Raw genomic sequence first — 14,488 nt, forward strand, 5'->3', positions numbered from 1 at the left:
TACTCCAATATGACTTCAGTTTAACTTTATTAATTCCACCTGTGACAACCTCGTCCCAAATAAGATTATATTTTGAGGTACCAGAGTAGGACATCAACACATATTTTGAGAAGATACAGTTGAACTCATAACAGTGGACAAGGCTCAGGAAGGGGCGGCTGTTTGCCAGGTCTAGGATAGCCATACTTAATACACTAGGCAGCTGGCTTCTCACCTTCTGGGGTTCCCCAGTTCCTTCAGCCTTAGAGTGTGGAAACACTTCCAGGAAGGAAGTGTAGGAAACTTATCGTGAGCTTTTCCCAGGTGATTCCTCTTTCTGCTCACAGGCTGGCTGGAAGGCATAAGACTCTCAGATGGGGAGCAGGGCTGGTTCCCTTTGCAACAAGTGGAGTTTATTTCCAACCCAGAGGCCCGTGCTCGGAACCTGAAGGAAGCCCATCGAGTCAAGACTGCCAGGCTACAGCTGGTGGAGCAGCAGGCCTAGCTGCTTTGCAAGGACTTTCCTGAGCATACAAACAAGCTTCTCCTGGAGATGGCTGGGCTCAGAACCTTGCTGCAGAGGCTTTCTCTGGTCCAAGAACTAGACCTGAGAGCCCAAGAACAAAGCCCAGCTGACCCAGTCATCCTGGGCCTGCTTTTGTGTGGGGGAATGTTGCGGGACTTCACACTGGACTATAGGATTCTTTCTTTTCCTAGAAAAAGTAACTGTGGGGCCTGAGCCAGGGAACTTTACTTCTACTATGGTACAGTATGTAAACATCCTCTGCTTCCAGAGTACAGATTCAAATCTGGCCAAAGTTTAGTCCTAGCCGTATGTTCAACAGAATCTGATCTCAGTCCACTGGAGGGAGATGTTTAAGGGGGATGAAGCCATCAGATGAAAAGGTCATCCCGATGACCTCTTAAGATATCTTACAACCCTAGAGACACTCCACAATTATTGATTTGAGCTCAGTGCATGCCTGTCCAAGATCTGTGTCTCTTGGTGGCAATGTGAGGGTGACAGTCTCTCACTCTAATAAACTTGGCACTTCTCCAAGTGTATTCTTCTCAGACTCTTCAGTACTGAACAGGTTTCAGAATTGTGAATGCCTGGGCTTCCAACAAGTTGGCTTCAGGTGTCAATGAAAGACCAAGACTGTACATAGGATATGGCAGCAACTAATTCCAGCTTTATAACACTGAAAGTTTGGGCAGTTGTTCTGTTTGTTATGGCTCCAGAGGTTGTAGAAGGAATTAATGGATAATGTAAACTCATTCAAACCTTTTCTCCTGTGCCCATAAGATAGTTTGGGTGGATTTGACAAATACTACTCAAACCATTCATGACTTTCTATTCTGACTTGAATTATTGTGAAGATGTCTTCTAAAGTGTTGTATCTTTCTTGTGAAAGGCAGCATGGTGTAATGGAAAGACTTCTAGAATCCAAGTCAACAAGCCTAAGCTCCAATTACTTCAATGCCGTGACTCAAGCTGTCCATGTCTTTGTTCCATTAAACATAAAATGCAGAATCAGACCAAGCAAACTCCTAAGCTTTACCCAACTCGGCCACCTTTCTCCGTCTTCTTTAAGACTGACTTTTTCAGTTGAAGAATTTTACTTAATTTCTACTCAAACAGAACTCTCATATAAAAATAACGTAATATCTTTTGTGCCATCTTTCAAACTGGATTATGATAGTCCCCCCCTTAAACATTCTACTTTTATCATTAGGAGAACTCATAACTAGACTTGCTTTGCAGTTTTATGCAAAGGGGTAAGACTAATATTGTAAAATTTGTTCTATGCCCAGTTAATGATATGCTGTAGTCATCATTTTTGATAACTCACTATCTTTTTAGTCCATCCTGAAATATAAAATTTAGCTTGCTTAATTATCCCTATAATAATTAAAATGACTAATATTTTATCTGAATCAGAATGACTGCTAAAATAATCTCAATTAGTGATGGCTTTAGAAAAGTTTGGCTGAGATTTTTCACAATTTTTATAAAGCCATATTGTAAAAAATTAATACACAATTAATATGTCTATGCATATATTAATATATAAACTAATGGCTAATAACTCAATAAACTAATTACTAGTAACTCATAGCTATAATATGATCCAAATTATTTGTGCAAATCAGCCTTAGAATACTGGCCATATAGCTGAAAATCATACCAGACCTTATATTTTCTAGATAAATTATTTGCTCACAAAGGCAAAATGCCAATTTCTGATTGATACATATGCAAATAATTTTTTGAGCTGCATGGAGGCTTCTTTGCTTAAAGTGTTAAGTCTTTATGATCCTTTTGAACCTAAGTTCTCTAAGACTTCTTACTAAAACTCATTAGATTCTTAATATGTATTCACTTAATTGGTTTTTCTCATTCAATCTGAGAAACAAGATATTTGGCTTCTATCTGTATTTAGGTCCTTGGTTTAAAAAGAAAGAAAAACTCATATGTGAGTGATCTCTCCTCAGTTGAATACATTTTCTATACGTTTGAGTTTGGGGACACTGAACATGGATCCGTTGATTGTCCCTTCGTTTCAATTTCTAGAATTTGACTCAACATTTTCTTTACTTCTGACTGGCATGATTGGCTTAGAAAAGCAGCAGTTGCTTATGAGAAAGTAAAGACAACCATTAACCACCATTTTTTGTACAGAATTGCATTTGAAATATGTATGAAGATACAGTATCATGTGGCTTTTTAAAGTAAAAGAGTGCACGGGGTAATGTCTTCAGATCTCAACAATAATCCTACTTAGAGACCCTATTATGAATGGTATTATGAGTGCAGCTTAAAACCTTACGATTATTTGTGAATTATTTCCTCGAGCCTTTGACCATACTGAACCTGCAGGTCATGTTTATGTACTCATGAAGCTCAGAAAGCTGTTAGTAAAATTTATGTTCACCACTAACTTTACTTAAGGTTAATTATGATCTTAAGACTTTGTGTACTACTTACTATCTTGGTCAGTTATAATGATTTTGATAAAATCAGCATGTGGGGACTAATTTTGTTTTTCTTTTCTAGCCATATTAGGGACCAAATCTAGGGCCTTATGCAGGCTATGCAAGTGCTCTACCCTTGAGCCACACTCCAGCCCCTGATTTTAAAAAAATTAGCCTCTGGGATAGAGGTTGTTTAAAAGTAAATCAATTACATTCACTGGTTTACCTTCTATGTACACATACTGTATATACCCCCGAATGGGCTTTCTTTTTGGACTCCATATTGAGCTATCCACAATACTCTGTATGCTTTTAAATATTTGGCGATAATGCCTTTATTATAAATTCTTTATCTTTGTGGGATCAAACAAGAAGCCCACTATTTTGTTATAGTGACCCTTTATAGACACAATCACTCTTCACCCACCCACTTCCCCAAGTGTATCTTGGAGACTTGGGCATGTTTGTACTTGGGTTTTTAGACCGCTAGGTAAATATCTTTTGTGGTGACTGGCTTTATCATTAATTAACAGACTAGTGACCCTAGAGCCATATCTGCTCTAAACCTGACCAAGGAGCTATATGATCATAGCACTCCAAACCTGTAGTTTACTGTCATCGTCTCAATCTGAAATTAAGTGTGTGGAAGGGCCAAAGGTTATAAGGAAATGAGTTAAAGAGAGAGGGATGCCAAACTCAGTCTTGATTGAAATGAGCTTCTTGTTTAGATTTAGAACTTAGGATTTAGAACCTCTTGTTTAGATTTAGAACTTAGCAAAGACTTTAAAGAACTTTAATAGAATAAATAAATAAAATAGTCTTTGCTCCATTTTTTTTTCAACCCTCCATTTTCAATGACAGGGAGTGGGAATTTTCCTAGCCTCTTCCTTGCAAGAGTACCCATTCAGTCTGCAATGCCCAGGGAATATTTCGAAATACAAGGAGGAGGCTACAGGCACAAAGAAAATTCAAGGAATGAAGATGAGTGAATGGGGATGTTGATTATTTCTGGGTGGCCATGCACAGGAGTCTGGAGGAAAGGAGCTAGGTTGCTGTGTGCTAGAAACTGTTTTTCAGAGCCAGTGAGGGTGGGGGTGACTGCTGATCCCTGCTGCTTGGTGAATGAGTCATGGGCCTGAGGGCAGAGCTTGCAGTAGGGAGGGGCAGTCTGGCCCACAGAGTTCTTCAGAAGCTCCAATAGGCAGATAAATATTTTCCTGGCACTTTACCTGAGCATTTCAGAGAAGCTATCTCTAAACAATGCAGTTGGAAACACAGAAGCCCAGCAGGAGCCAGTTTGTGCATTAAATGGAGCTTCTGATTCTGCTCGGAGACCAAAGGGTTCCTGAACACCAAGGAGGAAGTTCAGATTGATGGGAAAAGATAGCTGAGAGCAACACACCCCAGGATCTAGTGGGAGAATCACCAAGCAAGCAAGAGAGCCTTCGGGTGGTCCTAGAAACACTCCATGGGAGAAAATGAAGAGGAAGATGGCACAGGAAGGGTGGGCCCTTGGGTGGGACTCATCCAGCCAGTTCTAGAGTATTTTCTTATTTCGATCAACTGGCAGGAATGAGAACATCATGTTCTGTTGGAGGTGAAAGAAGCCTGAAGTTCTTTGTGTCTTAACAACACACTTAATGGAGTTTGGAGAGGGGAAGGGATTTGCCTAGTCTCACACAGCCCCCTAGCTGTAGGCTGCAGATATAAACAGCTCATGGAGCACCATCAGGATTGAAGCAAGTGATCTGCTGAGGTTGTGATTATCATAAAAGGTTGAAGGTGACTTGCCGCATGAGGCACAGATTGAACAAACAGAATATTCATAGGCAGAATAGTTTTATTTATTTTTATTAATAATATTGGAACATTTAAGGTATACAGTATAATGACATTCATCATTGGAAATTTGCACTTGTACATAATTCATCTTGGTTCTTATTTTTTCCCCCTTCCCCTGCCCTCCCTATTTACAAAGACGTTGTTTCCATTTTTTCTTTTTCTCATATTCCATTCCCTTCTTTCTTTTCCCCTACCCCTGCCATTTCCCCTTCCCCTTTGCACCTTTTCTTTCTATTTCACATTATGTTTGTTTGTTGTTGTTGTTTTTTGGTACCAGGGATTAAACTCGGGACCTTGTGCTTGTGAGGCAGGCAGCAGAACCACTGAGCTAAATCCCTGGCCCAATTTCACATTATCATTATCACATTTATCATTCGTGATAGCTAAAACTTGGAAACAACCCAATTGCCCAGCAACTGGAGACTGGATAAAGAAAATGTTGGGTTTTTTTTTATAAAATGGAGTATTACTCAGCCATAAAGAACAAGAAACTAGAGACATTTATAACTAAATGGATGCACATTGAGGCCATACTCTTAAGTGAAATAGGACACACATGTAAATACCGAATAGTTTTTCTAGTGTGAGAAACTGAAAATGTAAATAAGGACTAAAAGGTATAATGGGCAGAATAGTTTTAGGGGAGCAGGAGGAGCTGGTGGCCAGACGTGTGGAATAGTTAATAAGCAGGGTGTCGATGATGGAATGGAGCTGGCCAGGCAACAAGGGTAGAGATGTGGTTTCAAAGGTATTCATCATTGTTGCACAAGCAGGCTCTTAAGGAGCCAGAGTCGAGTGCGTGCGTGTGTGTGTGTGTGTGTGTGTGTGTGTGTGTGTGTGTGAGACAAGGCGGCGGTTTAGATTTGGAAAAAAGAAAGTACAGAAGGATCTTTGGAAAAGATGAACTGTTACAGAAAGACCAGACTTCCTCCCTGAAATGAAATAATACTGCCATTAACAAATATTAGAGAAACCAAGTGAAAGGGGAATTTTCCAGTTGAGAAATCAAAGAAAACAGTTGTATAAAATATTATTTTTAAACATGTGATAGTTGTCCTTTTTGAGGTTATTTTTGCCTTTATTTTGGTGCAGTAGTGAACCCAGGGCTTCCCACATGCTAAGCATGCACTTGACTACTGACCGCTATATACCCCCAGCTGACAGTTGTTCTCTAAATGTGACTAGGAAAACATTTGAAACTCAGATTTTAAAGAAGATGTACTTGATTTCACCAATCCCCAAAATTAATAGTTAATAGAAAATAGCAGAAACGTGAAAAGAAAGTGAATAATGTTATCTGGGTGGAGCTTCAACAAGGTAGGCTGAAGGAGTGGGGAGCACTGAGTGCTTATTGTGGCTGTTGGTTCAGAAGGACCCTGAGAAGGAGCCTGTGTCTTTAGCAGGCCACAAGTAGATGGCTCGGGGTGAGGGGGCAGGAGTTGGAGGACAGAATTGGAAGGAAGAGGGATGGCATAAGTAGCAAGGAGGAGAAAGTGCACCAGGAAGGACTGTGGAATCTCTGTGGGTGGACATTCCATTCTCAGATCATGGAACTGTGGCAGGAGGGACAAACCTGAGACAACCTGACCAGAGCAATGAGACGAAGACACAATCTAAACATAAAAGCTGAGAATGAAGCAAGTCAGATCCAGATGCTACACTGCTGAGGCAAAACCCAGCTCCTCTGGACTTGATTGAAAGTCCAGAATTAACTGGACTCCTCCAATTAGCTGCGGTGCTCCATAGCACATATTTCCTGCCACCGCATAATTAACTGTCTGCATAGTGTGGCGCACATTGATGGCTTCCCTCTTATTTCCCTACCACTGTTTTAGTATCAGTGCTTCATTCCTAAATGCTGTGAACACCTCCCTACTGATCTGTCTACTCCTAGTCTTGTCACACATAATCCTTCTGGAAGAGTGTTGTGTAAAGACACCAGTTTGACCTTATACTCTTGACCCTGCTCATTACCTACTGGATAATAAGGTTTGTCACAGCTGCACTCCATCAAGCTCCTCCTTGAACAAGTGGCCCCAGCCTCTCTTGTTGCTCACCTTGCCCCAATAGTACTTACTTCTCTCTCTGCCGCACATTCCAGTCACCTTCCCAGTTTCACAGTGTACAACATTCCTGTTTCCTTTGATGACTGTTCTTCCTCTTCCATTCCACTATAATGTCTGCATTTCATTTTGAATCAAGCTGAAGATATTTAGACACGGACCGAGGGCCTATAGACTTTTCACTCTAATAAATGCCTGTTGATTTATTACACTCACCCTGGCCTTCTGACCTTTATTATCATACTCTAAAACTATCAATAGACTTTGCTGATTGAAGTTGGTACCTCATGGGATGGGTTTAAATCCTGTTCAAAATGTACATCATTTGCAACTTTGGGCAGATTCCTAAGTTTCTCTGAGTCTCAGACGTTCAACTGTCCAATGGATTTTACCCATGGAATTGTTCTGAAATTAAATCACCAAACAGAGTGCTAGATACATAATAAATGCTGAATGATTATCATCAACATTTTGTCAGAGGACCAACTTCTGTGTACAGTAAGAAAGCTATTTCAGCTCTCCATGTTCTTGTAAAACATAAATGCACAAAATTTGCTATTGTTGATGGCCTTTCACCTCTTAAAACTCAATCTTTAAAATGGTATCCCTGTGTTCATGAAGCAAGACTCTTTTATCTTCATTTGGAGAATAAAATAAATGAAGTCTTCCACCTAAACTTGGCTAAGGCATTTTTTAGAGAATCATTTAAACATCAGTTTCTTTTCTCTGTAACTTGGTACAATTGTATCCTTATTTGCACACTTACTTGTCCAGCTTTTTCTCCAAGACTTGGTCTTCTGCTCATTTCCTTATCTGGCTCCTCCTCCAGCTGTTTCCACCTCTGTTCCCAGACCATCCATTAGCAATCTCAGTGCCACTTTTTCCTCTGCTTCATTCTCTTTCTTTCACATGTTTTTTCCATAGCAAAATGAGAACATTTCTTTATCCTTAGGGGACTACACTTTTTTACCCTGCATACTCTGCAAGGCAACTTTCTGTGGTCTTCCTCTAACCTCAGTTACTGTTTCCTGTGCAGAATAGTCCAACAGCAATGTTGGATCCTTGTCTCTCTTATAGACTCTAAATCTATATATATTTTTCTCCCCACACCCAGATAACTGCAGGAACTTCAACCTCAGTGTACACAAAGAAAACTTTTCCCCCAAATTTGCTCTATCTCCATTATTTTTCTCAATTACAGCATTTCTTATGTATCAAAGTCTTGATTCTCATGTTATTCTACGTCTCTATCATGTTATATTGCTTCTGATTTAAGTATTCCTCAGTCTATTCCCTCTTATCCTTTCACCCCACCTTGCTATAGGGATCTCTTAGGCTAATTTAGTCATATTGGTTTATGTCCCGGTGTCCCCTCTTAATCCTCCAATCTCATTCTCCGTGTATTCTTTTAAAACACAAACCTGGCAAGGCCATGCCTGGGAGTTGAAACACCCAGGGGCCGTATTCACTATAGAATACAGTCTGAACACCCTGGCACTGCATTAAGGCCTCCCCAGTCTCCTGCGTCTGCCTCATCTTCCTGCACTGCCCTCCCCTGCTGTGTCACGTCTACACACCAATTCCATCCATCACGCTGAGCTCCCCAGTCAGCTTTCCAACCTCAGAACTCTTCTACTCACTCTAACTTTTGCCTAAAATATGCTTCTTCCCACCTCTACTTATCCAAATTCTATTCTTGCTTTAGGAGCTTGCTCTGTGCCTCAGGCTTCACAGAGCTCAAATTCACAGCAGTACAGTTCCTCCTTTTGGGCTTCTGCAATCCTCTGCTCCCAGGCCCAGCCTTGTAATAGGGCAGTGGTGTCATCAGACTCCCAGTGAGACTGGCAGATCCCAGAAAGCTGGGAAGATGACTTATCTTTGTCTTCACCCAGTACTATCGGCTTCTGTGAGTCCCTGCTGAATGATGGAATACATGTCTTTTCTCATTTCCCAAAGATTTGTTATAAAATTGAGATGAGGAAGCATTTATGAAAGAACATAGACCAGTGATGGCAAAGCTTTTAGAGCTGAGTGTCCAAACTGCAATTCACAAGCCACTTATTTATCACAAAGTGCGAACACTGCAATTCAACCTGAATACTGAGGTTTTAGTTTGGAAAAAACAACTCATACCTTAACATCTTTTGTCTTAAAAGAAAAACAACACACATGCCATAGTTTTGCCACCACCGGTACAGGCTAAACTGGCATGATCAAAATATTTAATGATTGTTTAAAATTTTAAACAATTTTTTACAGTAAAAGATCAATTGCCATTAATCCCCTCAAAATAGTACCCTTTACTTCAAACACACCATTCTTGCCATTTCCTGAAACAGTTCTGGAAGTCCTCTTTGGTGTCTTTTTGTCCTGAATCCATTCAAAATGTTTACAGCAATTTCTGTCAAATGAGGACTTTGCTGTGTGCGCTCATTCACCCTCTTCACCAGATCTGACAGTGTGCGACTTCCAGCTCTTCCTCGAAGTCAAAAAGAGCCAGAAAGGCAGAGGTTTTTGAATGATTCAGGACATCTGGGCAGCCATGACAGCACAACCAAAGATAATCATGAAGGAAGACTTCCATAACTGCTTCGGGAAATGAAAAGAATGGCAGAAAAGCACGTTTCAAGTGAGGGAGGAATATTTTAGGGAATTAATGAGAACATTGTTTGCTGTAATAATTTTTTGAAAAACATTCACCATTCTTTTAGGTCACATCTCATACAAATCCAAGAACTAAATTTCCTGAACTGTCTTTCCTTCTGGACTCAAATGCCACCAATTCTGGAAAAAATAAGGACATGCTTCCTCTGTAGGAAATAGATTTCCTTTTAACTAACCCAAACCTTTTAAAAATTACTTGGAGTGGAATTCACAAAGCCAAATTATCTTTTGTAACCTGTTTCCATTATGTGTTCCTTTTCTGCCAATGATTTTTAAGGAATCATTTAGTAAACATTTAGCTGACAAGAACAGAAAGTGCAGTCAGAATCAAACAAGTTTTCAAATAGCAGACGGAAATATTTTTGTAGACGAGTGTGGCACCAGTAGGGGGCGTTCTAATGCTGGGCGGGGGGTACTGGGCAGTAAATATCACCCAGAAGCCCAGGGCTGCCAGGTGGCCTGACTGGGCAGAAATCTGGGCAGAGATGCAGAGGCCCACCATGGAGCTATCTCTTCATTGTGAAGCTGTGGTGGACATGCATATCCTTAGCAAACTGCTATTAGGTTGCCAGTTTTGCCAAATGCAAACACAGGATGCCCAAATACTGCGGGAGTGTGCTCATGCTAAAATAGTATTTGTTGTTTATGTAAAATTTCAATTTAATTGAACATGCTATATTTTACTTGGAATACCAGCTACAACCCAAATGATTTTAATAAATTTAAATCTGCTATTAGTTGACAAGAGGGTGCTCCGAGGTATGTTGGAGAAAGGACTGAGCAAGAATTTCCATGAGCTTTCTTGCTGTAAATCAGTTTAGTGCCACAAGGAAACTGGTGGTAGATTGCCATCTAGTGGAAAAATATTTGTAGTAAAATCGAAAATTAGGGGAATAGATTCCCCACCAGTACCACCACACCCTAAAGTTTTTGAGGAAAGGATTCTGCTCTGATTGACTAAGGTTGCTGTATTGGAAGGGGACGGCAGGGAGAAGGTAAAGTCAGAGTGAGGCTGAGATGCATCTACCCAGCAGTCTAAGTGGAGGAGTGGCTGGGTCATGCTTTCCAGCATGCAGAAACTTTGCTCCTCTTCAGGCTAAGCCAAATGTTAAGCTGAGGCTCTCTGTAAGAAATGCAAGGTCCTTCCAAATGAGGATGGCTCAGAGGGATGGGGAACTATAAAAAATAAAATTCTACAGAGATAATCACTGACAAGTAGCTAGTAACTAGGTAACAAGTAACTTAGTAACAAGTAACTAAGGAAGCTGTATTATCCAAGAAGTAACAATACAGCTACATAGGCAAGCTCATTGAAAGGATGTGAAAGCTTAAAAGAGCCATACATTATAATGCCAGGGATAGTTTCTCGAAGTATGAAGCCCAGAAAAAAATGCTGCAAAACGTGGCAGAGACCAATACCAACAATAACACCAGGCTTTGAATGTATACCCCAAAGTCCCTGTGTTGGAAACTTAATTCCCAGTGCAACAGTGAGAGCTTGGAGCTTTCAGAGGTAATCAGACCTTTCAGAAGTGAATAGATTAGTGTTGCTATTGCAGGAGTGGGTTTGTTATAAATGCAAGTTCATTTACTGCCTACTTTGTCTCTCTGTCCTATGGGTGTGTGATGCCTTCTGCCATGTCACCAGATACCTGTAGCCCCTTGATCTCAGACTTCCCAGCCCTGTAGAACTGTGAGCCAGACGTTTCTACTTATTTTAAATCACCCAGTCTGTGGTATTCTGTCATGGCAGTATAAAGTAGACAAAGACAACTAGCAATTTTAGTAATAAGACCAACCTTGAGAAAGAAGGAACAGGGGAATGATAAATGTACCTGTAATATAGATAAGGCAAAAACACTTAATTCTTACTTCAGACTGTCCACCCAAAGAACGAAAAATATTCTAGAAGTCAAAAGGGTCAGGCTAAATAAGATGGACTTAAAAACCAAACCAGAGATGTATAGCTACTTCAAATAATTTTTCCCCAGTTCAGGACAAGAGAGGGTCTCTGAGACTTAATAGAGACAAATATCTTATTTTTCAATGAGATAATGTTTTGCAAACTAAAGGAACATAAATTTAATATAAAATTCCCATAGGTTTCTGTAAGAGATTGTTGAAAGGTGGTGTATATTTAGAAAAAAAAATCTAGATAAAAGAAAATGGGTGTTTCCTGAGTATATGCCTCCTCAAACTAATCTCATTTTTTACATGCTTAGGTTTATAAGAATGTTACATTATCCAGGTGCTCTACAGAAAATGTGTTTTGACATTATTGAGTCATTAAAGAGCATTTATCTCCAGAAAATGTTTGTGGAATGGCTTTGGGTAATACAGAAGGTAAGGCAGAATTGTAGCTAGTTTAACTCTCTACACAAAGAGCCTATTAATGGAATATTTCAAGTAGGGATGCCAAAATAACTTGTACTTACCTATATCATTCACTACATTATCAATTATTTCATTATGAAATACATGAAACCTACTGATCAAATCTGCAGGTAAAACAAAGTTGTAAAACTGGGTGTTATATAAGAACTGTGAAACATCTTTAAAAACTTGAGCTAAAAGTAATCCAGTGAAACTGAACAAGTAACATAAATCTTTGCATATTTAGACTCAAAATGTTAATTCTTGTGTAAGACAGTTAGGCCCCCCTCCGCCTCAGTGGAAACCCAAAACTGTATGATACTCCATGGATGATGGTGCACATTCCTATACATCGGCAGCTTGGTTCCTTCCACCTCTTCATCAGGTCGAACGTTGATTTTTAGTACTCAACTCATTTTGTGTTTGCTTTCTATTATTTTTATATATTTGCAATAATACTTACATTCACCTTGGAGATATATCACATCTTGATCATTTTTACTTCCTCCACCCTACCCTACCCTCTCTCCACTTTCCGTCTCCACAAAGATTACCTCCCTGTACCCTTCTCTTTTATTCTGCTCTTTAAATTATTTATATTTTGGGGTTTTCATATAAGAGAAACTATGCAATATTCAACCTTCTATGTCTATTTCACTTAGCATTATGGTCTCAAGATCCAGCCATTTTCCTATAAATGACTTAAATCTGTCCATCTCTATGGCTGAGTAGTAGTCCACTGTGTATATACAACCCACATTTTCTTTATGCATTAATACATTGATGGGCATTTGGCCACTTTCATACTTTAGCTATTGGGAATTTTGCTGCTATTAGTATGGGTATGCATGTGTCACTGTAATATGATAACTTTAACTCTTTCAGGAAGATATCCAGAAGAGGCACAGCTGGGTCAAATGAAATTTCTATTTTTGGGTTTTGAGAATCTCTGTACTGATTTCCACAGTGACTGTACTAGGTTATATTCCCACCAACAATGTAAAGAGTTCCCTTTTCCCCTATAGCCTCCCCAGCTTTTGTTGTTTGAGTCCATGATGAGAGCCATTCTTACTAGAATGAGAAGGGAACTTAATGTTGTTTTGATTTGCAGTTCTCTAGTAGCCAAAGATACCGAACATTTTTTCCTGTTCTTACTGGCCATTTCATATTTCTTTGTATACATCCTAATCCCCAAATTAAAGATGCTGAAACCTGGCTATTATAATCCTTGAGGGACAATATAAGATGGTGATTAGAATAGCAAGATGGAGATATTAAACACTGTTGGTTAGTAAAACTTAGAGTCATTCCTTGGTATCCATAGCGAGTTGGCTCCAGGACTTCTATGGGTACCAAAGTCTGTGAATGCACGTGTCCCTTATATACAGTGGCATAGTATTTGCATACTTGCGTATTACCTACGCACACACATATATATGCAACTATATATAGTTTAGATTTCTTAAAAGTTTAAGACAGTTAAATGCTGTGTAAACAGTTATACTTTCTTATTTTGGAAATAGCAAGAAAAATGTATATATTCAGTATAGATACAATTTTTTTCGGAGTATTTTTGATGCAGTGGAATCTGTGGATGTAGACCTGTCAATATGAAGGATCTGCTATACAGATAAAAGAACATGAATACTTGTGTAAGAGGTTTCCTACCCATTTCCATGTTTCCTTTTCTATTATAGGCTTTGATCCAAAAATTACTGATGGATATGAGTTAATTGTCCAAGTTTTTAAAATGTACAGTATATTTTCCAATAATCAGACAATTATTTGGAGGTGCAAAGTGATACCCTATATCCACAAACACTGTACTAAATACACAATGAAGTCATTTGAATCAACAGTCCTCAAATTCTAACTACAGTAGGTCCTTGACTTATGAACCCGTTCTGTTCCAGAATGTGAGTTGGTTTGTTGATAAGTCCATCAAAGTGAGTCTCATACACCTTTGACACAAATATACAATGGAAAGCAAAAAAAAATCCAAGCACACAAAAATACTGTACACTATGGCACTGTACAGTAAGCACACACCAGCACAACTATGACAATGTCCACCACACACCTGAGCTACTTCCGCTATTTGTTCACATCTATGCATGTTTGTAATTCGAGGTCCGTTTGTATCTGTGAAAGTTCTCCATAAGTCAGGGACTTACTGTATTTGGATACTGCTATACATGTGGGGTGCTAAATGTATTCCCAACTGCCTTAGACTATAAGGAGGCATTCTTCATCTTTGTCTACACTCATTCCCTCTTCTCACACCTCAGGCCTCTGCCATAGCTCCCTAGATTAGCTACCATCTCCAGGGTTACCATAAAGGAACAAAATCACTCAACTACAGTACATGGTAAGAATTAACTAGGAAAGAGTGATTGTTTTAGGTGACTTCTCAAGGTGCCTAGCAATGTGTCATTTGGTACCTCAGCAAGCTGGGATAAGGGAAGATAGTAAAGACCCTGGATTCTATTCTTTTTTTGGTACTGGGGAGCGAACTCAGGACCTTGCATTTGTGAGGCAGGTGGAGGCATCACTGAGCTAAATCCTTGGCAAAACCGTGGATTCTTTATCCC

The 14,488-nt window shown here is 39.5% G+C and overlaps 1 protein-coding gene across 2 annotated transcripts in view; it reads left to right on the forward strand.

Annotated features, from left to right (window-relative positions):
* The window catches only part of Arhgef5 (Rho guanine nucleotide exchange factor 5), a 35,313-nt gene extending 22,201 nt beyond the window's left edge, over positions 1-13,112 (forward strand). For both annotated transcript variants that reach the window (XM_004860478.4, XM_004860479.4), the window contains exon 15: positions 327-13,112. In XM_004860478.4, coding sequence (XP_004860535.2) covers positions 327-484 — 158 coding nt within the window. In that variant the 3' untranslated portion in view covers positions 485-13,112. The remainder of the gene's footprint in view (positions 1-326) is intronic.
* Positions 13,113-14,488: the final 1,376 nt, after the last annotated feature.

This window comes from Heterocephalus glaber, unplaced genomic scaffold (assembly GCF_053883595.1).
Source record: "Heterocephalus glaber isolate CG9 unplaced genomic scaffold, H.glaber_assembly_v1.0 deba00000818, whole genome shotgun sequence".
Classification (NCBI taxonomy): Eukaryota; Metazoa; Chordata; class Mammalia; order Rodentia; family Bathyergidae; genus Heterocephalus; species Heterocephalus glaber.